The 24897-nt window shown below is 39.4% G+C and overlaps 2 protein-coding genes across 4 annotated transcripts in view; one reads left to right on the forward strand and one right to left on the reverse strand.

Annotated features, from left to right (window-relative positions):
- st6gal2a (ST6 beta-galactosamide alpha-2,6-sialyltranferase 2a) overlaps positions 1 to 23720 on the forward strand; it is a 48698-nt gene extending 24978 nt beyond the window's left edge. For both annotated transcript variants that reach the window (XM_086265766.1, XM_086265765.1), the window contains 6 exons: positions 1305 to 1361; positions 1432 to 2505; positions 7870 to 7967; positions 8471 to 8572; positions 11756 to 11930; positions 17308 to 23720. In XM_086265766.1, coding sequence (XP_086121892.1) covers positions 1476 to 2505; positions 7870 to 7967; positions 8471 to 8572; positions 11756 to 11930; positions 17308 to 17555 — 1653 coding nt within the window. In that variant the 5' untranslated portion in view covers positions 1305 to 1361; positions 1432 to 1475 and the 3' untranslated portion in view covers positions 17556 to 23720. The remainder of the gene's footprint in view (positions 1 to 1304; positions 1362 to 1431; positions 2506 to 7869; positions 7968 to 8470; positions 8573 to 11755; positions 11931 to 17307) is intronic.
- The window catches only part of tmtops2b (teleost multiple tissue opsin 2b), a 30493-nt gene continuing 19022 nt past the window's right edge, over positions 13427 to 24897 (reverse strand). The window contains exons 3-5 of one of the 2 annotated variants that reach the window (XR_015125297.1): positions 21497 to 21730; positions 14266 to 15277; positions 13427 to 14120 (exon numbers count right to left, since the gene is read on the reverse strand). Coding sequence is in view for 1 of the 2 variants with exons in the window: in XM_086265768.1 (XP_086121894.1) it covers positions 15062 to 15277; positions 21497 to 21730 (450 nt within the window). In the remaining variant the exon portion in view is untranslated. Of the gene's footprint in view, positions 15278 to 21496; positions 21731 to 24897 lie in introns of both variants that reach the window. The other variant, XM_086265768.1, reaches the window with a different exon arrangement.

A 24897-nucleotide genomic window follows, 5' to 3' on the forward strand; every position in this document is an offset into this window, starting at 1 on the left:
TTATAGGGGCAAATTGCCCGACCCCACGAGTTTGAAGGCATTTTTGCGGCTCAAAATGTGATTGTAGTATCAGGGTTAGGATGAGGTTATGGTTACGTTTTAGGCTGAGAGTTAGATATTCATTTGTGATTGTTGGGGTAAGTGGCTAGGGAAAGCATTATATCAATTAGATGTCCTCACTAAGAAAAAAAAAAGTGTGTGGGTGTGTCATAAAAAAACAAGACTATACCGCAATTTTTCTTTTTTTGAAAAGTAAAAAAGAAGGAAATTAATCAAAATTTAACTATCATTTTGAGTAAATAGTAGGATAATGGCAGATTCTTGATTATAGGAACCATTGTTTCATCAATGTTCAGGTACAAGAACTGGACTTAATAAGGAATGAAAAAATAGCCAATGCACAAAGACAAATTTCAAAGAAATTCAAAAACCCTGCTCAAGACCACTTTAGAAAAAATGCAAAAGTCACTCAGGACTTGTGCACAATAAGGTATTAATCTATTCCACTTCTAAAAATGTGTCAGTAAGTTGCTACATGTTTCTTTATGAATACACATAAAGAGTAAAAGCCATCATAATATGAAACAGATGCAAACTTCTTTAGAGGCAGAGTCATAAACTTTTAATGTCCTCATGCCTCTTTATGGGTTATATCATCTCATGAATCAATTAAATGTTCATTTAGCAGCAGGTAGCAGTGATGTAAAGCATTACTAATTGATCAGCCATTTGGTTCATCACTGTGTACATCTTGGGGAAAGTACTTTAAAGACAAAATCACGATATTCAACTGCCGTTCTGTGACACAGCAACAGAAAACCCCCACAACATTGCGGTTGCCGTTAAAGTCATTTTGAAAGCTACTATTTAAACAAAGCTTCCACGTGAAAGGCTTCCTTTGAAGCTTTTGTGTGGAGGCTTAAAGTTTCCTTCAAAACCTTCAAACCTCACGTTAACAAGCTTCCATGGGAAAACTTGGGTTGTTTTTGTTTATTAAATTGGGGAATTCATCCAATGATCCAAATTGTATTTCATCTTTGTCTGATGTTGCGTTTAAACACAGCCGGAGCAGCTTTAGTTTTAAAGTTGCGTCTGGAGCTTTCAGTCTTACATGAGGGAAGTTTGATTACAACTAATAAATGGGGCCAGTCTTTAAAAATTCTCTTTAGTTGCAAATGGAAAGAGGCCAAGTTCTTGTGCGCAGACAGTGGTTTCCTGTGTGAGCCGTATGGTTTCACGCTCACATCCCCTCATGCATGCATGTGCACGCTGCCTCAACTAATTAGTACCTCTCTTTTTCGCAGGGTCCTGTTATATCCTGGCAAACACATGGACATGGAGAAATAAAACCGTCAGTTCAGGTGAGTATTTCAAACCTCTCGCTGCCTCTTTTGGGCTTCCTATCGGTTTTTAACTGTACTTCCTTTACAGGCCCTCCACCTGACCTCTGGGGTAAGTCCTAGCTGTGGGACTTGATGTTGGTGGGCCCACAGAGCTGGCGTGCATGTGAGAAAGAGGCAATGAAGTCCAGTATGAGGCACTGGCGGAGGCTGATGCTGGTGGGAATACTGGCCTGGGCTCTCTTCTTTCTCGCCCTCCTGTCATATTTCCTGGATGCTCGTGTGGATGAGCCCCTTACTTCTGCTGGTGCTTTACTCTCCCAGCACCCAGACACACGCCGTCTGGCCTCCATACAGGCCTCCCATCAACAGCATGCCGTGGTAAAGCTGACTTTACCATTAACTACAACGTATCCCAGAGATAAACCGGAGCTGGAGCCTCTTGTCAAGTCCGGGACCCCAGAGACCAGCCTGGAGATGAGCCAGAACCCAAACAATCTTCCTTACGCTGTTTATGGCAGCCAGGAAGTAAGTCGCCAGGACTATCTTGACCCACAGAGCCTGGCAGCCTGGTCTTCCTTTGGTACAGAAAATGTGGGTTCTCACTCAGATCCTGTAGTCCAGAGTCGTGAGCGACAGTCACAGACTGCAGACTATCAGAACCACTTCAGCAACACTCAATACCAAGGTGGCAGGGAGGAAGGTGATGAAAAAGAAAATGAAGATCTGGGAAACAGAAGGAAGAACAGAGTACACAGTATGGCCGGCGATGACTTCTCTGATCTGGAGGAATTCTATTTCTCCAAATCCATCTCGCTAATAAAGCGGCTCTGGAAGGGTCGAGTGTCGGCAGGCATGCTGAGTCTTCGACTGCAGCGTGCCATGAAGGAATACGTCAACTCCAACAAACACCATGTTTCCTACAAGGGGAATCGCAAGCCCGCTCAGAGTGCCAAGGAGCTGCTTTGTGAATTGAAGAATCAGGCCCGGCTGAGGACAGTAGACGGGTTGGAGCAACCCTTCTCTTCACTTGGCTGGGCTCGTCTGGTGCCATCCCTTCCCCTGGAGCAGCTGTACAAAAAGGAGAACAGGAGAAGCTTCAAGACCTGTGCTGTGGTCACCTCTGCTGGGGCCATCCTTCGCTCACGATTAGGCAAAGAGATTGGTAAGCACCAAATAAGTCACTTTCTGGCATTTTCCAGAAAAAGTCTACTGCAAACGTGTATTCTGTTGAAACTTGTGCAATTACAGATACTTTTCCCCGAATGTCTTAAATACAGCACTATAATAATTATATAATCTAAATAATTTCCATGAAATTCTTTATAACAAATTATGAGACAAAGTGGGGCCGGTGCTGCAATTAGAAGGCTTTGTGTGTCTCTGACAGTAAAGGCTAAAGTGGAATTCAATCCTATTCAACAGTAGTAAATTTCACAGAAATTAGTCTGTGAAGAAGTCTTAGTCTTAGTCTCAGTCTTGGTCTCAGTTGACTGCAGGTGAGTGCAGCTGACTGAAACTAGCATCAAGTCACAGGATGTAGAATTTCACTGAAGTGTTTTATGGAGAAACAGCAATACTCGGAATTAAGTAGGAACAATAACAGGTTGGACATGTTACTGCTGCCAAATAAAGGTGTCCCCTGTACCTCATAATAAATTACCATTAAATGATTCATTAGATTGTTTGATTGCTGCACAAAAGACTCGCCTGTTCTCTAAGTGTCCCACTCAGGAGTGGTAGTCTGAAGGTCAGCACATTTCCACTTTGTGCCTGCAGAGATTAGCATTTGCTCAGGTTTTTGTGTGGCTTTTGCTGATTAACTTGTCAAGCTGATTGTGCGCAGCGTTGAGTGCGTGCCTAGTAAGCTAGATATCTTTGCATTTGAATGTGTGCGTTCTTGGTTTAGAGACTTTTGGCAGCTCTCCGGTAAGTGGGGAGAGTGTGAATTCAGTGACAGATGGCTCCGCAGAAAAAACAGAACCCCCTCTGGTAACCAATCAGGCCTCTTCACATCACATATACCTTCCTTGCATTTCTCTCTGAATTCAGCTGTTCAGGGCAAGCGCTAGAATTAATAAGAAGGTCTTCAGCTTTGTGGCTTGAATTTTTTTTTTTACATCTCTATAGACTGATACGGGTATACAGATGTCACTGCCACAGAACACGTTTTACAAGAAAGACAAGAAAGTACACCACACTAGGGCTGAACGATTATGGAAAATAATCTAATTGCGATTTTTTGCCCCAATATTGCGATTGCGATGCGATATGCGATTATTTTTTAAGGTCTTTGTCTTCTGTATTATTAAACAAAGACAAGCAATACATCATATAGTATGGCCAATACTATATTACATTAATTTTAAACTGTTCTTTCCTGGAAGACAGACCTCTGTTATGATGACATGAGGTGATGCATGAATTGATGACTGACATTTTTATTTAACTTCTTCAATCACAACAGTATATTTGAACATACACAATAGTTTATTTTTAGCTTACAAACATCTGAGCATAAAGTGCTGACAAGGAACCCTGGTGTAAACATTAAAATGAAAGTCAGTACAATGTGCAGATTGCAGAAATATACATTAAAAAAAATCAGTGGCTTTACCACACTCAGTTTTTCGACATCTGTGAACTACTAGACAGTCATTCAATTAAAAAATAATATTAAATAAATAAAACTAATAAATAAAAAATACACACATCTTACTGATCTCTGCAGTCAGTAACATTACACATAAAGTGCAAACATAATAGCAATTGTATAAACACACACACAAACACGCCTTTAAAATTTAAAGGCGTGAAATTGGACGGTCTAGTTCTGATTAGCGTCACCGCTGTCTCGGTGGAGTTTAATAAACTCGGCCGTCTGCTTCTTGCTATCTAAAATATAACCAGACACTGGTGTAAATTCTCGACTGTCTCATACTTCTGTTTAATAAGTTTTCTGTTTGACGTTTAGTCAGCTGTGTGAAAACCAAGGAGGAACCCACCCGGGGGATTAATAAAGTTTTATTTTATCTAATCTAATAACTTTAATCTCAGCCAAACCGATTTACTCACGAACAAACAAAACACTGAAAAAAGCCCAACAATAACATTTTTAGGTTGTCTAAGTGACTTATATATTACGTTTAACCCGAGCAGCGAAACTCCGCGGTGATCTGAAAATGATGTGCCGGGAGTTGTGCCGTTCTCGGCCGCATCAGTAACCCTCGAGCTCCCGGCTAGCTGTCGAGCTGGTGGGTAGCAGACGCCTCTGAAAACGTCGAAGCACTTTTGCAAATATGGGATATCTTGATAAACCGAGCAGATATTTGATGTTTACACAACTACTTTCTCGCCTGAAAATATGTTAAAAGTTTATTTTGTGACCCTGAAAGATTAGTATGAGTAATTTTAAAACTTAGTAGCGGCCGCCATTGCTGGAAACTGGAGTTTGGCTGGGCCGCGCTATGAATTCTGGGATATGGTAGTAATTTGGACAGCCTTCGGCGCGTCGCTGTGACGTAATCGGTCTACAAATGCGGCCTCAGGAGGATGCAGCCCATGAATTTGGACATGTCCAGAGTATAATCGCAGCCTTTGCGGTTAGAAAATTGCACTTGATCATGTCGCGATATTATCGCAAATGCGATATATCGTTCAGCCCTACAGAACACGTTTTACAAGAAAGACAAGAAAGTACACCACACAGAGAAATGGGTACATGCGGGCAATGGAAACAGACTTCTGCAGGTGACCCTTTGGTTATCAGTGAAAACATCGATGCCACAAGCCTTCAGTCTTTAGCGCGCTACTCTGTTGTGTGCTACTTGGAAATCAGCAGCAACATCATTTCCTACAATTTGAAAAACATACAAGCCACCTCCCATTGTTAGTGCATGAACACGTGACTTGGTATACGAGAAACAGGTGACTGAGATGGGAATGAGTTTTCAGTTTCAGGCACCAAATCTAAATCTTTCTGTATCATCATCTCCCGTGTTTGATTTTGATGCCTGGCCAGTCATGTGTCCCATATGCATGTGCTCGCATACAAAAAATAATAATAATAAATTCTACCAGTGTTATACGGTACTTTAGTCACGAATTAAATAAAGAGCTGTTCTAAACAGTATCCTGAGTTGGTATGATTACACACAAACCTTCTTATAGAAAGCTGCTGTTGATGATTTCTGAGGTCACCCACATCTCAGTGTAAAAACAGCTGCAGGATACCCATTCAGTGTGTAATCATCTACGTATTCAGTTAAGAGATGTTTAACTGATGTGCTGTAGTGTCTTGATAAATGGGACCGTTGTTATGAAGCTGATTATTTATTGAACAGCGTCACAGTGCTTTAAAAGAAACAGCATGTATTTGCTACATTAATTCTCAGGCTTAGCTTCAGCAGGAAATCAGATGGCATTGATCTCACTCTGTCTACTCATTCTCACCCTGTTGTACCCCCTGAAAGGCTTCTCTGTGCCAGAACCTGTATTTTGCAGGTATGAACAGTGAGTCATTCATTCATTCAGTTAACCTGTCCGGACTTGAATATGACGATCGCTCTAAATTTTGAGAATACCAGAGGCAGGTTGACTGACTTTTGGATTGTAATGTTCCTAAGTGTCTATACACCACTGAGGCCATGCTGTGAGAGTTTGTTGGTCAGGACTTGGTTCATAGTAAGTGTGGTGATGTGTGCCTGCCATCATGTGGTGAACACGGCAAACTGCATCCTCATTCCAAACACGGTATGGAGAAGATTCGTCTTTGGCAGGGTTATTCAGTTTGATGCAAACATGCTGCAGTAAAACACTCAATTCAGAGGTTTGTTTTATTTATCAGTGTTTAGACACAACTCTAGTGTCATTTATGTTTCAAATTTATCATGCGAGATAAGTAAATATGCTTGAATATCGGTGCTCTCTAGAAACTGTCTCATTTTCCTTGCAACTCTTAAGTATGGATTGTCTTGATGCATGCTCTATTATCCAGGTGAATTATGAGAGAGAAATAAGAGTTATGAGAATTTGCATATTAAGGATCAAGGAACTGACTCCAGCCCGTTGTTCTTTCAGTGGGGCTGGTTTCAGTCATTATGCAAATGGACTTTTTAAAAGATTGGGGAAACCTGCAGTCAGCTGCAACAGAAGAAGTCACTCCCACTGAAAACGCTACGTCCAGATGAACAGAATCAACTTTTGGGGAAGTCTGGATTGGTACCGTCCAATGGCAGTATTAAATATGTTACTGAAATGCAAGGCGTTTTTCCTGAACTTGTTTTTCCAGAATAATACAGACAGTTTTTTAAACTTGAACCAAGTCATATATACCTGTCCCTGTTTGTGTAAGGGGGATATTGGCCATGATAGTAACAAGAGACAAAATAATAAGCAGTTATTCATGTAACTCCATTTTACTTTAGTGAATAGTTATGGCAAAAAACTTCTTTTTCTTCTACTACTACAGTACTACTAGTACTTTAATCTCAGAATTCTGACTTTTTTCTCAGAAGAAGAAGATTTTTTCTAAGAATTCTGAGTGAGTCAGGAGTGAGCAATGAATTTTTTCCAGGAACCCCATGAGAAACTGGGCCGCACCACTCAGTTAGACTCAGTTCTGCTCTCATTAATTTTATTATTATGTGCTACGCCTTTACTAAATAATCCTTTTTTTTAATCCTTTCTTTCTTCTGAAGGTGTTAAATAGGCGTTTGGCCTCCATCAAGACAGAGGCTGATCGCTGCTTGAAGGACTCTTCTTTAAAGCCATCCTTCAGCTTGAGCTCTGTAGAGAATGGACATGTTTACTGTGTTTTATTAGGGCCTTGTTTGCTGTTGTGAAGCTGCTCTGAGTTGTAAACCTGCTGGTGGCAGTGATGAAGGGGTATCAGATCACAAGCTGAGGGATCATCCATTTTGGTGTTAGTTCAATGCAGGAGGAGGACGCCTGAAACTGACAGATCGATCAGCAGACAGGCAGGAATTAATTTGTAATTGTTACAGCAGCCATCCATCAAGGTGAGGATTTCAAGTTGTTGAGGACCGTGAAGGACATGTGAACAAAAAAAACCAGTAAACTCCTTATGTGAGCCATGGCTCTTTGTTTACCTGAGCCAACCACCGGTTACATCCCCGAGCCTGTCGGATATTGTTGTCAACAATTAGTGCAAGTGTGATTTTCATCCCTGTAGTCAGTGTGTCGTCACTGACTTTGGTTGAGGTGCTTGGTTATTGAGATGTTTGCCTGTGTTTTCTCCTCTAAATAAATTTGGACTAAGTAGAAATTCTGAAAGATGATGGTAATTGCTTTAAGACCTTGAAAACATGAGCTGGTAACATTTGGAAGAGACATCTGATATTTGTTTGTACATCTTCAAAGCCTGGCTTCACCCTTTAAGTTTTTTTTTATATCGCTATGAAGAAGACTTTTTATGGAGGGAAATTGTCTGTATATTTCCATGATAACAGATGCAACTCAAGGCCAGTTTGTTACCTTGCTTTGAAAGACTCCATGGTTTCCCTTTCAGACGCTCATGATGCAGTTTTACGTTTCAATGCTGCACCTACAGAAGGCTACGAGAGAGACGTGGGAAACAAAACCACTATCCGCATCATCAACTCGCAGGTGAGTTAAGATGAGGCCTTAAATGACAGTGAATCCTTAAAAGAAACAGATTTAAAAAAAATACAGTCATTTATATTTTCAACTCACTATTTATGTAGCAAAGTAATGCCTTTAGAAGTGTATAAATGGTCAAGTGTTTCATCCAAATGACGATGAGTTCATTGTACTTAAATAATCTGAACTCAATGGTATGAACTGTCATTAGCAGATAGATTAGTTCTTTGGAAAAAAAACACCAACAGCTTCTTTAGTCTTTGTTTTGTGTAGTCTGTCTGGAGATGTTTAAACGTTTGCTTTGCCTGGCCAAAAAAACATATTTGTGTAATCATATTTACTGGACAGGCTTTATGTTGGTATCTGCCTCCTAGTCTAATTTATAGTAGGCACATAAAGAGGTTCTCTCTGTGTTTTTATTTGTATTTTGGCAAAATAGTGACCATGCATCTGAATGATTGTGCTTTACATTTGAAAGTAAGACTTACATTTCATGTGCTGTGTTACAGATTTTGGCAAATCCTAGGCATCGGTTCAATACGAGCTCTATCTACAAGAATATAACTCTGGTGGCCTGGGACCCCGCACCTTATGCTGTCAACTTACACAAGGTATATGTGTTTTCACTTTAGCAGTTTCAGCAGATCATTTTCAGGAGTATAGGAATATTAAAGCGGGTCGTCTTAGGAAAGTAAACACAGTTATTGTTGTGTATGTAGCCACAAACACATGTAGGAAAAGAAGCTTGTTGCCATGATGTCATCTCGTCTATCTCTGACTTCCACCTGCCCTTTAAAAGGTTTGGTTCATGTTAGCAAATGTGTCCAAAACAAGATTTTATTCCGAGGCTCCTTTCCCCTTATCCTCCTCTCCATGCTTCCCGTTAATTGTTATTCGGTGAATGGCCTGATTGTTTGAGGTTAAATTATATTTGCATGCAGCCTCTGCTTTCAGTGATTTCATTTATCTGGTGAATTACATGAAATTTCTTTTTTTCATCATCATTATTATTATTATTATTATTTATTTTTTTTAACGCTTTAATTAATTTTCTGAAGGACATCACCAAAACAAACAAGATCATTTATATTCCTGCATTAACCTTTAATCCTTTTAATCAGTGTTGTGCTGCTAGATTAGGTCCTTACGTCAGAATATATCAGATTAAGTAAAGATTTAAAAAATGGCTGATTTGTTAGTTTATTACTATCCATGCAAATAGAGTTCAAGCGTGCGTGCAGTGCATTGTTATATAGCTACAGTATTTGCCATACTGCTCACCCAACTGCTCACATAGCCAGTAGACAGCACGGTAAAGAACAGGATTACTGGATGTGGACTGATGGGGTTTTAATAAAGAACACGATGCTCCACTGACACTTGACCTTTGTCTCTACATCCGTGTTTTCAATTCTATCCTCGCTCATTGTCAGTAGTTAACCTTTGGAAATACTGGAAGGTGTTGTTGCTGTTGTCCAGTTTCTTGTAGCTTTTAGCACCTCGCAGTGTGTCTGTCATGTAGCTTTCCTTCTCGTATATAAGTTTGTTCAGTTTATTTTTACTTTGTATCCCATGACACTCGCCAAATGATTAAATGTGTTACATTTCTTAACTTTATTTAACTTAGATATAAGTAAACTGCTTGTTAATGCAAATATCTAACCAGCCAATCACATGGCAGCAGGTCAGTGCATTTATGCATGTAGACATGATCAACACGACCTACTTGAAGTTCAAACATAGTGTAAAAATGAAGAAGAAAGCTGGGGTTTTGAATATGTGGTTGTTGGTGGCAGATGGTCTGGTCTGACTATTTCAGAAATTGCTGAGCTACTGGGATTTCCGACACAACCAACAACCATCTCTAGGGTTTGCAGAGAATGGTCAGGAAAAGAGCAAATATCCAGTTTGGCAGTTCTCTGGGTGAAAATGCCTTCAAATAGAGACTGTTTATAATCAAGGTATGCAGAAGAACACACAACATGTCAAGCCTTGCCCAGATGGATTACATCTGGTTTTGTGAATGTTACAGTGAGTTCATTAGGGGTGCTAGTGGTGATATATATTTTCAGTGATATAGCAGGAAATTAACTAGGCATATAATTATTTTCTTTCTCCTTTCCCCCTTATTTTTCAACTAACCTGCAGTTCACAAGAGCATAATAAACCTGGACATTCTGTTTTTGGTGTGCCACCCCGATATTTTAGTGGCCCCCATATGGCCACCCCTATGAAAAAAATCTGGAGGCTCCCCTGATAGTATACCAAAAAACAGCATGCATATATATATATATATATATATATATACACACACATACATATTATAAGTGCAGTTACTAATTATTATCCAATGCATGGATGCAGTAACTTGCATTGTGTGTTATATAGTTTCTCAAAATATACATTCCCAGTAGTCGGGTCTTTATTTCAAAGCCCTTACAAAGATTTACATTAAAAGCCATTAATTCATAATATTCAGCTCTCATGAATTAGTGGAACAACTGTTATTTAATTTGGCTTTTAATGATAAACTACAAATTATGAACAATGATTTCATGCTCTCCTTTATTTCTGCGGTCAAACTGGAGATGGTACAACTGATGAAAATGGACATGCACACTCCCACGAATCCATTATGAGTACTTGGCACACCGATTACATCAGTTTTCTTATGATTTCATTTGTCCAACTGTGATGTATCCCTACAGTGCACTTGCTGTCTTCAATCACAGTATTGTTCTCTACACAGCTGTGCTGCACCGTTCGTCTAAGACACTTAACATTTTCTGGGATGTTTTGACAGCTTAAAATTTCAGTCAAACCACCTGATTGACTCCAGAGCCCTTCAATTTCCTGACCGGAAATAGTCTCTTACATAGTTTCAATGACTCTAAAGTTTTTAGCATAACAGCCACGCTACTATAAGACAGCAGCTCACTGACTTTTCTGTTGAGAGGCTGACTTGTTGGTGGGAAATTATCAGTATGCACTAGGCTTATATCTGCAAAAGGTCCTCACCTAAACCAGGATTTGTTCTGCACATGCACACACTTCCTGTCTGAGCATTTAGTGCAGCTACATCGATTTGTTCCTCCGCTATGATGTTATTTCAGGAAATTACATTTAATATGCTTTAGTTCTATTTTGTTAAATGCATACCCTGTAAGCCATACATTATTTATGTCCCTGGGTAACAACACAAACCTCACATGAATAAAACATAATCATCTAAACTGTGAAAGAAAGCATAAATACAATTCAAATGTATTCCAGAGCCACTCAACATGATACAGCATAAAACAGCAGTGACGGACGTTTATCTGTATGGGCGTTTTGTGTTTTTTTTTGCAATGTTCGCAGTCTGAAGATACATTTGACTAAACTTCAGCATCCATTCAGAGGAGTTTTTGTCCAAACGTTAGAGACTGACAGATGTTTGCAAAGGGCTGCACTCTATCTTTAAACATCTTTTCCTTCTTATCTTTTGCTTAAGGGGGGCTTTTTTAGCCTTTGAGATAGGGTGGTGGAAAGAAGACAGGAAACACACAGCCATGAGTCGATTCAAACTCAGGCCTCTGCAATAGCCTTATGGCATTTGGGCCACCTGCTCAACCCAGTGAGCGATACTACTGTTGCTATTTTTGTATTGACTGCAGTCTTCATTGTTTTGAATAGTAGAAAATCCTCTAAATATCAGAAACATTTTTAATTATTGGAAAAAAAATCACGTTGTCTTATTCTTATCTGACTCATGATTTGAGATTAAATCTGTCTGCTGTGTTATCTCTCGTCAGTGGTACACTAGTCCGGACTACAACCTGTTCGGTCCATACATGGAGCACCGCAAGCTGCATCCTGACCAGCCCTTCTACATCCTTCACCCTAGCTATGTGTGGCAGCTCTGGGACGTGATTCAGGGCAACACAGAGGAGGACATCCAACCCAACCCCCCATCATCTGGCTTCATAGGTGAGTGCACACTCACGCATGTCTTGCATGCGTGCAGTGGTTGCACATGTGATGCACGTCTGTCCCTTCAGCTGTTTCTTTGTTGTTATCTTTGCAGATTGTTGCCCGCTCCTATAGCAGATATATATGCACACAAACACACGCACGCTTGTTTGCTGATGGTGTCACTGAATGCACAGTGACACCATCAGCAAGTGGTAGGATTATGCAAAATACCAACACACTCGAAACCAATATATTTAAACAGACAGGAATGAAGATATGCACTTCACCTTCCTGTCCTGTTGCACTGTGCATTCTTATACATGATGCTAGGAAAACGGGAAATTGGTTCGGTTGTCTTATTCTTGAAAAGCTGCACACATCCTGAACTTGCTAGGGAAAACTTTCCTGAAATTTCTTTAAGTAGTCTTCATTGAATTGTTGTCCAGGCTTCTTGAAAGATTTTCAAAGCTCTTTTTTGGATGTTGTATTTTTTTAGGCCTGCCAATTCTTGTTTTGTCCTCCACCTATCAAGTTTCCTCAAATATCTCAAGGAAACACCGCACACCATGCTGAGATATGGCTATTTTTCAGCTAAAAGCTCTTTGAGAATCACCTTAGTGGGAAACATACTATATTATGCTTGTCAAACTGGCATTTTCCAGATTCGTCTGAAAAGATTCTGCTAGAGAAAAAAACCCCACATTTTTTGAAACAGGAAAGCAACAAAGACTCCACAAGAACACGAAATCTAAGTAGCATTCACGCTAGTGAGCAGATATTTGGTGTACAAAGGGAAAAACTTGCAAAAGCATAAATAAAGCATCAGCTATAAAATATCTAAACAGCATATTAAAAAAAATAAGTCAATTCAAATTCAGCGGACTGCAGAGGGTTGCACATGAGCGCAGAGGAGAAACTGGTCACTCTTTAATCTAATTACACTTTTCTTTTAGCTTAATACAGCAGCTCTGCTGCATCACAACCCAGGAATCTGCGCTTTGGTTTGCCGTGCATCGGGCGACCCACGTTACAGCTGGTTTTCATTGTGACTGCACTTGATAATCTGTGAATCAGTCGCTGATTACACAGCTTAAATGGAAGGCAAAAGAGCTTTACACTGGAGAAACAAAACCCTGCTGAAGTGTTAGGCATGACTGCCTGTATTTAAAATGTCACAATGTTCCTTGGAGGACTCTGTTGTTTATATTTGTCATGTTACTTTAAATTAGACTGTTTTCCACTCAGCTGAGATTTTGACCTTCAGGGGAAAATGAAAAGCCGTCACCCATCTGTTGCTGTTACAGGATGTGTTTCCATTCTTTTTGGTTTTAGACATTGGCGTTTTGTCAAAAGTGATTAAGAAAAACGTATTATTTTCTGTTTTGTCCTCATTTGCACCTCTTTCATTTAGGAAATACAAGAAAAGGTTCCTTTTGCTTTTTATAATATTCACAATGTCACACCATCCTCCAACCTAATTTACGATGCATGATACGTTCCTTTTTCAGCAGCAGACATTTTTATTAAATCATTTGAATCCAGCAATAAAATACAATTAAACTGGTGACGATAATGTTATTTGTAATACCCAGCATTTCTGAACAGACTACTCTTAAAATTAATTTCATCCGAGTCACAATTACAAACACAATTTGACTTAACTAATAACACAGTGCTTTTCTTGTTTTTATTGAATACACTGAGCAGTCAGCTGCATCGCAGACTGGAAAGAGTAAGCAAAGCTTTTGTTGTGGCTTATTTTTTTGCTTGCAGCCTCTTGAAGAAGCACCAACCTCAATCACACATTTTCTGAAGGTCCTGAATGGCACCGCACAAAAGTGTGGAGGAAAATGACTCATCAATATTTTCTGCAACTCTATGTCAGTGGGTTGAGGTCTGAGCACTCTGACCTCACTTATAACTCCCTTAATCTTGAGCAGGTCCTGGTCCATTATAGTTCTAGATCTACAAAAGCAGTAAAATACTGATATCTGCTTTATGTCTTGCAGTTGTCATTTAAGTAAGGCCAGCTAAATGTAATCAGTTTCCCTAAATTTGTGCATTGTGTTTCCCAGATATGCCCGTAATGTCCATCAGTCATCAGACTGGAATCCTTTTTCTGTGGCTGGCCGTACTGGATAATCATTTTTGAAACACTGGCCCTTTTATTCCGGAAAGAAGATGAAATCATACCTGCAAAAACTCCTGCAAAGAAACAACTTTGTAAGACCAACTAAATCATAACCAAAGAAAGCACAGCACAAACACAAAAACGAACACAATTCAAATAAACGCCTCCATGCAGAACAAAACTGAAGTACACGCATGATAAAGGTTCTGGGGGCTTAACCTTTCGAATTCTTCAACATTTAAAGCCAAAGCAGCAGGAGGGAAAGAGGAAAAGCAGAGTTAAATGATGCTTTAAATGATCCTTGCTGATCAAATCACAAGTCTGCGCAGTGACCTCCCCATTTACAGTGACACAGCGACTGAAAAGCAGCAAGGAACAGGCGCTGTTTTACTGGGTTTTTTTTAAACTCTTTGTTTAAAATGTAAATTTAAAAAAAGATCCTGTAGTTCAAAAAATAAATTTGGCCTTTTTAAACTGTAGGATGAAAACTAAGAATATGTAATATACTGAAATATATATAATATATACTGAAATGAATGTAATGCATACACATCAGTTCGGAAACAGACTAAAACCTTGAACCCACCACAGTGACGGTGCCCTTTATTAAAAAATACATATTTTTAATAGACGCAAAAACGTAGAAATAAGTTTGAATGAAGTTCTTACCTTTTTTTTTTTTGCATGTACTGAACAGGAGAAGGTGCGTGGTGGATGATAAAACTGATTGATACCAACATGTCTGGTTGCATCACACATGGGTGTACATGTATGTATGCATTTGCATACTTTACATGCATTTCTGTGGTCGTTTAGCACTTTTGTGTTATGTATAGTAAAAGAAAAAAAGGTTTAAAAGGGCACATTTATGGTCTACAAATACAAGTTTACACATAACACGAAAAAGCACATCTACTTTCTGAAAGCTCTTGTCCACAGTCCACTGGAGTTCATATTCTGGGTTATTCGTGCTTCATTGTGATGGCGGTGATTCCTGTCTGATTAATGCTCATGTTCAGGGGGTGAGCTCTGGAGGGTTTGTGTGCTTGGTGTCTGCGGTGCTGTAGCACTGGTTGAGAGCTTCGGTGGAGATCTGGGCGGTGCAGGCCACCGTGTTGCTGTAGACGCGCCGGTTAAGGTGGATTACCGTAGTCTTGGACGGCATCGAGGTGTCGCCTTTCTCCGATGACCAGCAATCGCAGTGAAACAGAATCAGGAAACACCTGTAAAACTGAGAGGGAGAGGAAAATAGTGGAATCACTGCACACTCACAAGCAGGTGAAGGTGTTTTACAAACAGTAAACTGAACTGAAGCATTTCTCACATATAGTAAAGAAAAAATTATTTGCATAGGGAAATGGTGCTGTCTGGATAAGTATGCAGGGTAGTGTATACAAAAGTTCACTTGGTGGCTGTAAATTTATTGGCCACAGTATTCTGTCAGGGGTGAAATCGAACATCGGACTTTTTTCTGCTTTGCACTCTGGGTCAGTTTCAGGTTAAAGAGCATTCAGCGTTTGCTCTCAGTCTGTTAGATATCTGTGTTCTCCATTGTTTTAAGGTCTTGAACAGTTCAAGACTGGAGTGCATATGCAAATGAAAATGGCCTAATGGTGTGTTCAGACTCACCGAAACTGTTGGTTTGCTTTTTGGAAACCGCAAATATTTTTTTAGCCAACACCAGAAGCAAAACTGCAAATAGAAGAAGGCACTTTTAGCTGCTCTCTTATTTCCCAAAGAATCTCCATGGCGACTGGATCTGCATATTTTGATTTGGCAAAGATTTTATATCCTTTCATACTCTTCCTGACAACAACCGCCTTATTTATCCAGGCTGGGGACTGACAGCAGGAGTACACTAGTTGTAACCCCCTTTGGACTTTTTCTAAAACACTATACCAGAGAGCCACTAGAAGGAGAACTTCAGTATGATTGAGAACTCATTTATGATGTTGCCAAATTTTCTCCAAGCATTCTCCTTCTTTTTTTGCTGCACAAATATGCCTTTACATAAACTCTATGTGTAATCTAACTGTAAATAATTCCTTTAATGTTCCCAAATTGAAAACGAAGTGATGCTTGGGAAAAGAAAAGGATCTGTTGTCGTGGTAAAGCAGGTTACCTCCAGCACTTGGCGCTTCATTTCTTTGGAGGTCTATAGCACAGAACTTGTTAGGGTCTTATGACATCCTTAGGATCTTGTGGAAGTGACTCATCCATCCAAATTACAAATCTGTCATCAGTAACTCGTGTTTTTCAGCTTTGCCTTCATATTAGTGGAATACAGTTGTTAGGGGGAATATAGAATTCTAATAATGCCACAGACCACGGAGTCAAACTTAGCCCTCAGTCATGGTGGCAGCTCATCTGTTGGTACCTTACTGTTGGAGGTCTTGCTGCAGCTCTCCCCACTTCAGGTTTTGCACAATGGGGGAGTGGAGAGGTCTCAGAACATATCATCAGCCATACCAACAAATATAATTACTGTGGAAGGGATAATTATTCTCTCTGACTGAAGAGTCCTTGTTAAAATATATGTGTGAGGTCACTGTTTTTTGTTTTAGTTGCATTTCACAGAAAAATCCAGAACTTGCTGAAGCAGGCAAAGTCGAAGTCTTCATATATTATTCACAGTGTTATAGTTTTCTCCTCCCCTCTTTCAGCACAGTTGAGCTTCACATTTAGTCTCTTTGCACATTTTCAGATCTAATAGAAATTTGTCAAGTTTGTGCTAAATTCCTTTTCCGAAGATGTATCGAATGCCCGAAAGGCTCGCACACCTTTGATAATCAGATGTTTCCCACCAGGCCGTGTATTTATTATCGGCCCACACTGATAGCGACCTTTACGAAAACTGAAAGGATTTACCTTATCTCCCGGCTTTAAGAGTTCCCGTTTTGTGAATGTCACGACGGGTTTGTAACGTCTCTACTTTGATCCCCGGAACAGATAAAATAAAATGGATGTCATTAACTTCTCTTTGGCCATAAGTTTAGATTTTGGTTTTACCAGATTGCTTCCAGGTGTGAATGTGTGTTTTGACAGTGGTCCTGGGGGACTATTGCCTTGAAAAAAAAGAGAGAATAAAAGACAGGAACAGAAGGTTTTAGCGTTGTATTTTATAAGTATATGTGTTGTTTTTATGTTCTAATAATTTTGTAATGTTTGGACCTCAAATGTTTGGCTAAAAAGTTGAACTCTAATTTAGTTGGCAAGTGTTGTGTGAAAATATTTATTTTCTCCTGTATGCTGACATTGCAGGTATCCTCCTGATGATGGCGCTGTGCGAGCAGGTGCACGTGTACGAGTACATTCCCTCCATGAGGCAGACGGACCTGTGCCACTACCACGAGACCTACTATGACGCTGCGTGCACACTGGGTGCCTACCATCCTCTCCTCTATGAGAAAAGCCTGATCCAGCGAATCAACATGGGCCCCGTGAGTGACCTCGAGAGGAAAGGACGCGTCACTCTTCCAGGCTTCAGCACCGTGAACTGTGACATCTGATATATGAAGCCTGGCCTCATGAGCCCGGACGTCACACACACGAACACGCACACACTTCTGGCCTTTTCAGGCTGACCATGGGAGAGGTGCAATAATGCCCCTATGGACAAGGAGGTTGAAGCTTGCAAGTTTCAAATAAAACCCGTGAAGAGCATAAGCCATAGCCCTCCAGGGACGGATAAACATAGAGGTTTCTGAAAGACCTTGTCTTTATTACGATGGTATACTTGACCAGAGGCTGGAAATTAGAGTCTCCAGGGTGGAGCTGAAAAAAATAAAATATAATATCAAATTTCTCTCTGCTTTAGCTGAGCCACGTTAGCTGTGGAGCTGACTAGGGTAGCAACTGATCTTGTTTTAGGTAGGCAAGTGAGTTTTTAATAACTGGGTGTGTTTCCAGTGATGTAAAATCTGTGTTTCTCAGTACTATGGATGGTTTTCCACTTTAAGGAACTGTCACTCTTTATAACGGCGAATTGTATAATTATTTTTTTTATATATATATATATATATATATATACTGGTCCAAAGGGTTGTGAATAAACAAATCATCCATGTTGAATGTCATAGGTACACAAACTCGACACAAAAGTACATGCAGAAGAATGCAAACTAAAAGAAAGATGAGAGGAGCTGTCAAAGCTATCACGTTACTGTACATATTCCTGCAAAATCATCATAATGAGGGGTTGATTTCATACTACTGAGCTTATTACTGAATTATTGTTCTGTGCACGCTGACTGATAACCACCAGTTTGTCACGTTTTGTTTGGGGGGGGGGGGCATTTGTGTACTTAAATCAGAGTGAACGGGGCCAAAACAGAACAAACAGGTACTCAGAACAGCCGTGACCCTGTGCCTAGCAGTCAGCTGAACACTTTCCTCGGGTTGCCTTGTGACTGTTCAGACACATGCAGTACACACTCTAGCAGGACTGCAGTACCAATCAGTTCGATGTGTGGAGCAGTAGACTTTCCGAAGTGATGAACATCAGGGGATCCTCCGCTCTGCCTCAGCAATCACCAGCCCCTGTTTGTGACGGTCAGTTCACTCTCTATTGAATGTAATTTTAACACTGCGTGTTGTGGCCAAACCCTTGCTGGAGCTCATCTCTGTGGGGTTATTTCTTTATTGCGTAACAGCATGAAGTGCATTCCCTACAACTATAAATGTCTCATATTTTCTGAATCCTCTGGTATTAGTCTGTGCCTACCCGCAGCTCAGAGTAGAGACAATTATGAAAAAGGAATTTGGACCTGTACTAACCTCGGATTTACTTTGTCTCCAAGGTAGGGGGGATTTTATGTTTACAGAGTGCCGTGTCTTCAGCGAGCTCGAGGTATTCGGTCTGTGGGAATGAGAGCATCTTTTTTTCTTTGTAACAGATTGATCTTGTGCCATTCGTTGTGGTTTGTTGAAAGATATGAAAACACAATAGAAATGTTGCTTTAAATAGAATGATGTCGCTCTTCAGTAGAAACACTAGAGCATAGTATCATTTAGATAATAGCTGGTGTTAACAGGAGCTGGATAATATCTGGAATTTGTCAGTATTTACCAAAGGACATAAGCTTTTTTTAACCCCCTCCTGAAAAAAACATTTACGACTTAGACAGCTAAAGACATGAACATGGATCCTTATTTTAACCATGTTTAAGACCAGTTACTACCACTGGTGTTTTTTTTTTTAAATTAAAGTATTTATGTACTGTAAATTTTGATATTATGCATTTATGTTTACCAGATTTAATAATCAGATGGCAATTCAGTAAATTACATGGATGACAAACGTACTGCTTCACATAAAGGGAAATCAAAAAATCAAGAATTTGCTCATTCTCACAAGAGCTTTTTCTTGCACTCGTGTAGCTGACTCAGTTGAAGTTTTATAAAAATATTTTGAAGTTTTGCTGTGGACACATTTCTTTTCCAAACCCCCATAAGTACTTGCTTTTTGTCCAGACAAGTCATTTGACTTTTCAATTAATTAAATTAGTAGCTGTAGCAGGTGTATGACAAATATTTGGATCATTTTGCAAAAATGTTATGTATTTTATTTTTTTCAAATCTCCCACTTTAATTTTGAGTTGATGCACAATATCCCCCTAATTTCTAGTTAACAATGTAACATAAAATCTTACGCCCACATACCTAACAACTACACGTGATTACTATATGGAGGACGTGATCTTTCTCTTAGAGCTCCGAAGCTGACAGAGTTGGTGAATATCAACCGAGCACAAATAAATGAGGCGCCAGTGATTGTTCTGTAGAAACAAGCAACATTTCTTTGTGCGATGCTACGAGTGTGTTCATCTGTGCCTGCTAGAAATCGAGTCTTAGTTGCTCCGTCCAGGTCGCCGTTTACACTCCGGAAGCACCGTTCACTGTTATCTTTGTGTTAGCATGTTTGCCTTTGCAGGTGCTTGTTGGGGTTTGATTCCGTGTTTGCAGCAGTGGATATCGGTCTCTAGCCTGGCCACAGTTTGCCCTTCACCATCACATCCATGTCCCTTTGTGCAATAATTTGGGAAATCTGCCCACACCTCTACACTCTGCCGTTTTTGTTCCCACACATGAGCACACGTGAAAAGGCATTTTTGTCGTTTTTGTTGGGTTTTTCCCCCTATTTGCTCAAAAAAATGAAGAACGTTTGTAATGTGATTAACAACTTGTTGTTTTATTTGTAATGTTATTACTGAATTAGCTCAGTAATGCCAAACATTACAGCAATAGTGACAAATGTAATGCGATTGCAGTAACGCATAACTTTGTACTCTGCAGTACACCCAATCTTGACTGTAACAGAGATTTTAATGTATAGAGGAGGTAGTTTAGATGCTTAATAAAGGACTTATGATTCATTTTAAACAATGCAGGTTTTTTCGCTCTGCTGTACGTCTTATAATTGCGATAAACGATAAAATGTGCTTGTGATTGTAGCACACTGAAGGTGTGAAAGCCCTGAACGTATTGTACGTGTGCATTGTAGTAACAGGTTACTTTCCAATGCACAGAGCATGCAATTCAGGAGCAGGGCTAGGTCTTAAACTGTCTGTGCTGTACTGTGATGCAAGTAGGCACCATTGTCTTTAATGTTGTGAAAGGCATTCGTGCTTGCAAGGTTTTCTTTTACTGAAGTGATGTTTTGCAGATTTTATTGCATGCTTGTGGATCACATTCATCTGCAGTGCGGCTATCAGCCGCTCCATGGAAGTGCTTGATCAGGTGCAATGCCTTCTGGCTACTTCATCTTTGCATCTTTAATATTGTGCCAAATCCCATCTTTAATTGTGTTCCAGTTTGGGTGGGTTATTCATGGGATGAGGACTCAGAGTAACAGTAGGACTTCTTAGGTGCTTCTTTCTGCAAAAGTCGAGCTTAACTGAATTTTGTATTCTTTTTAAGATGGGACATTGTAGTCAAACTTGACATTAACGTTCTTTGGTTGTGAAGTAGTGAGTTGAAAAATATGTTTGAAGACATGCGTGTAACATTTACCACTTCGAGCCTCTTTCTGTCTGCTCTTTACTCTCGAGGCCTATTTTTCATGTCGAGTTTTTAACAAGTGTTGTGGGGATTTCTGTACCACACTGCCTCTGAAGAATTGTTTAACATTTGTTCTTTCTATAACTACCTTTTTGCAGTATTCTTTAGATGAGGAAGAGGAAAGGAGTGAGTAATGAGAGTGATTGTTCTGTTTCCCTTTTAAGAGCCTTAGGGCATTGTTCTTGATTTTTTTTTTATTTCTCTTTGGTCAGTGAAATCTCTTGATATTACACTTGAATTGATATTTAAATCAAGCAGTTCTATGATTTCAGCTGTTGTTTGTCTTTTTCTACTGTGTAAATAAAGCTGTTGTACATGTTCAAATCTGTTTTTCAGAATTATAACTCTTGATTTTAGGTAAGACACGCACATGCACATAATAGCGACTTACCTGTTTGTTCATAAGTATATAGATGAGGGGGTTGATGACGGTACTGCTCTTGGCGAGCAGTGAGGGAACTACACTGGCCACGGGGCTAATGATGTTGGGTGGGCCAAATGTTGCCATCATTGCCACGACACCATAAGGCATCCAGCACAGCAGGTAGCAGGCTGCAGTGGTCAGCACCATGAACAGAATGTGGTACTCTCTCCTCCGGGCTGCAGTCTTTCGGATCTTACCCACCTGCGAATAACGGAACAGGAGAGAGAGGAAAAAAAATATTTCTGGAAAATTTTGATTTGAATTTCCTGAAGTGTGTCTTATATCTAAGAAACGTTAAAATTACTTCTTTTTCACTGCTCTCATGTAGTAATCACAAACAAAATGCAGCAGTAGCTCACCTGGCTCATGAGTCATCACAAATCTTACACTGAAAAAAAGTGACTGGCCATCTCTTGGGTTTATGTAAACATCTTGCGTGTATTTAGCACAATTGCCTCATGCTCGGTATACCGAAAAAAGTAAATTGGGTGGTTGTTACATTAATAAAGTCTACCTTGTAATTTGAACACAAAAATTTCATGTTTCTATCTTGAACGTAATTAAATCGTGGATCTGTATGAAATTCAACAACTTAATTTGTTCTTGTTGAGATGACATGATACAATCTAGTAAGAGTGGTTAGTTGCTGGACTCATGAAATTCACAAGATCGCAGGAGATTTCAAACTGCAGGAAAATCACTGGAGTTATAAGAGGCAGACAACTACACACACACCCACGTGTATGCTTTTGCTATTTATTGTGGTTTAACCTGTCATGGACAAAAACATACAAAAAATTCTGCATCAAGCCTTAGAAATCATAGCTTTCCTAGTTTTGTTAGCCTTGGATTGGTGGCATGGTGATTAGTGCTGTTACCTCACAGCAAGAAGGTCCTGGGTTCAAATCCACAATCTGGGTATTCTCCCTCCCACAGTTAAAAGTCATGGAGTCATTAGAGTTTAGTTAGGTTAATTGGTGATTCTAAATTACCTGTGAATGTGAGTGCAAATGGTTGTTTGTCTCTATGTGATAGACTGGTGAATTATCCTGACATATTTTTAGATATATTGGCAAGTATTTGAAAATGTCTCTTTTATAATTATAGTTTTCTGGGTGCAACCATTTAATTTTCAATCCCATGAGAGCCCACTGATAAAAATTAATAGCAAGGGTGAGTACTCATATACCTCTTTTCCACCAACACAATGTCAGTACTGGTGTGGACCTAGTTCCTCCTTATTGAGTGGTGAGAACCATGCAAACTTTGACAGGTTTGACAACTGAGGATTATTTAGCTGTCTGCCAGTCGTTTTTTAGTGGAAATGCACGGAAGTCTAGATTGGGCACTGGCACAAGCACTGTGTAAGTGAAAAAGCCATATATCTCCTTATCACTCCAACGCTGCTGGTCGATTGTTAAAGGTGTAATGAAACATATTCTAATTTGAATTCGTGATTATGTGACTAGATTTATATGTGCTGAAATGTAGCTTCTCTTTGCAGGAAGTTAGCTAGAGCAAAGGGAGTGATGCACATGGTGTTTTTTTAACACTTGTGACTTGGACACATATTTCAGTAAGTAGTTCATTTATTATTTCTGTCTAGTTTTGAGTGTATTTTATAGTGTTTGGCAGTTTTCTGATGTTTTTATTTTTGTCTAATTTAACAAAGCTAATTTGAAGGTGCTATCCTTGGTAAGCTAGCCTGTTAACTGTTACTGAAAAAGTAGAGCACTCACAAGTTTTTATTAGTATCATTAACATTCTATTACAGTGTACATATAGTAATATGTGTTTTTTTTTCTGTATTCAGTTTTATTTTTGTGGTAATTCTTCATTAAACATTGTAAAGTTTCAAAGTAATCAAGGACTTATAGTTTTATTGAAATATCAAAGTGTTAGCTAGCTTTCTACCTCTGCCAGAAACCTGCTGTGAGGATTGCATACCAAACAGTTAACACAGTGAGGAAATTGTGTACTACTGAGCAGCAACTTTAGAAGAAACTATAGTTGGTATTGCCAAACTGCTTGGCCACCCCACTGTACACCATATGATGACTACTAGTTAGGAACATTTAGTATATGTTTGTGATTTTTTTCCTCTTATATAGTGAAACAGCTCTGGGGTCTGTCTAGTTTTACTGATCCAATGTTAACATCTGTCTTCTGGATGCGATTAGGAAATTATATCAACAAGGAGCTAGAGTGTCTTGTGCTTCCGCCTGATGCCCACCTGCTTTCCCCTCAGTATGTTTCAGCTTTTAACTGATTCCTTTGTCCAATATGTGTCATTTTAGCCTTGTGTTTTTTGCATGAAATCTTTAATATGCACAACAACACAAAAAAACAACATAGACTTTTCAACATCTTGAAACTTTGGCAGGACGTAAGGACAATAAAAGCCTGGAGGAGTAAGTTTCATGACAGTACCCGACCTCCTTTTTTGATAACACTATTGATGAGTATTGATGTTTTTCCATAAAAAAAATCACATTTTAATTCATCTGACTACAGCTTCACTAAATGGGCTTTGTTTTTTGTTTGTTTGTTTTTTTCTTTGCATGGCAAAGCTTTCATTTGTGTTGAACTATGTTCAGTGACGATAGATTTCTGAAGTCTTCATGAGCCTTGAAAAGAATTTAGAGATTCCAATTCCATTATCAATATCACTTATGGATTAGATTCCTTGTCAATTCTCAGTGAGTTCTCATTGGCTCCACTTTAAAACATTACTTTTGTGCAAATGAACTGCATGCTCTGTAGTCAAATATTTGTGCATGTTGGAGGTTTTTCAACATGCACTGATCACATCTTTGTTGTGATCAGTGTTGGGTCATTACTCCAAAAAAGTAATTTGTTACACATGTTACACAGAATATTTTTCATAAAGTAATGATGTATGTTTTACTTTTTAATGCAGTTAGTTACTGCTAGGAGAAAGTAATATGCTATAGTTAATAGTTATACTACTCATTGCATTACTTTTGTCTGTAAAATGACCTGAAAAAGAGTGTCTCATAATTACCATTTAACAATATAATCCTGAGATGGAGGCTGCAGCCTAACTGCTCCTCAGTTTGTTACCTGTTGAAGTTCACAGTCTGGTCACTGGACTGACACAGCTCACACAACTTTAATGTCACTCTGCGCTATTGGCTAGCTTAGCGTGCTGTCTGTGCTTGCCTGTCTTCAATGCGGTTTCCACTTTACCTTTGCGCTTTCATGCTTTGTTCAATAAAATATAAATAAAATGTCCATACCCACACTGCAGACTGCGGCACTGTTTCTACTCTGGCATACAAACTGAAATCAGCTGATCATACTACTGCTAGGGAGGAGAGTATGTCCAGTCATCAAACCTCACTCCA

This window comes from Aulonocara sp. 'chitande type north' Nkhata Bay, linkage group LG16 (assembly GCF_057382095.1).
Source record: "Aulonocara sp. 'chitande type north' Nkhata Bay isolate Kocher_YH1m ecotype deep benthic linkage group LG16, A_spYH_male_GT1.1, whole genome shotgun sequence".
NCBI lineage: Eukaryota > Metazoa > Chordata > Actinopteri > Cichliformes > Cichlidae > Aulonocara > Aulonocara sp. 'chitande type north' Nkhata Bay.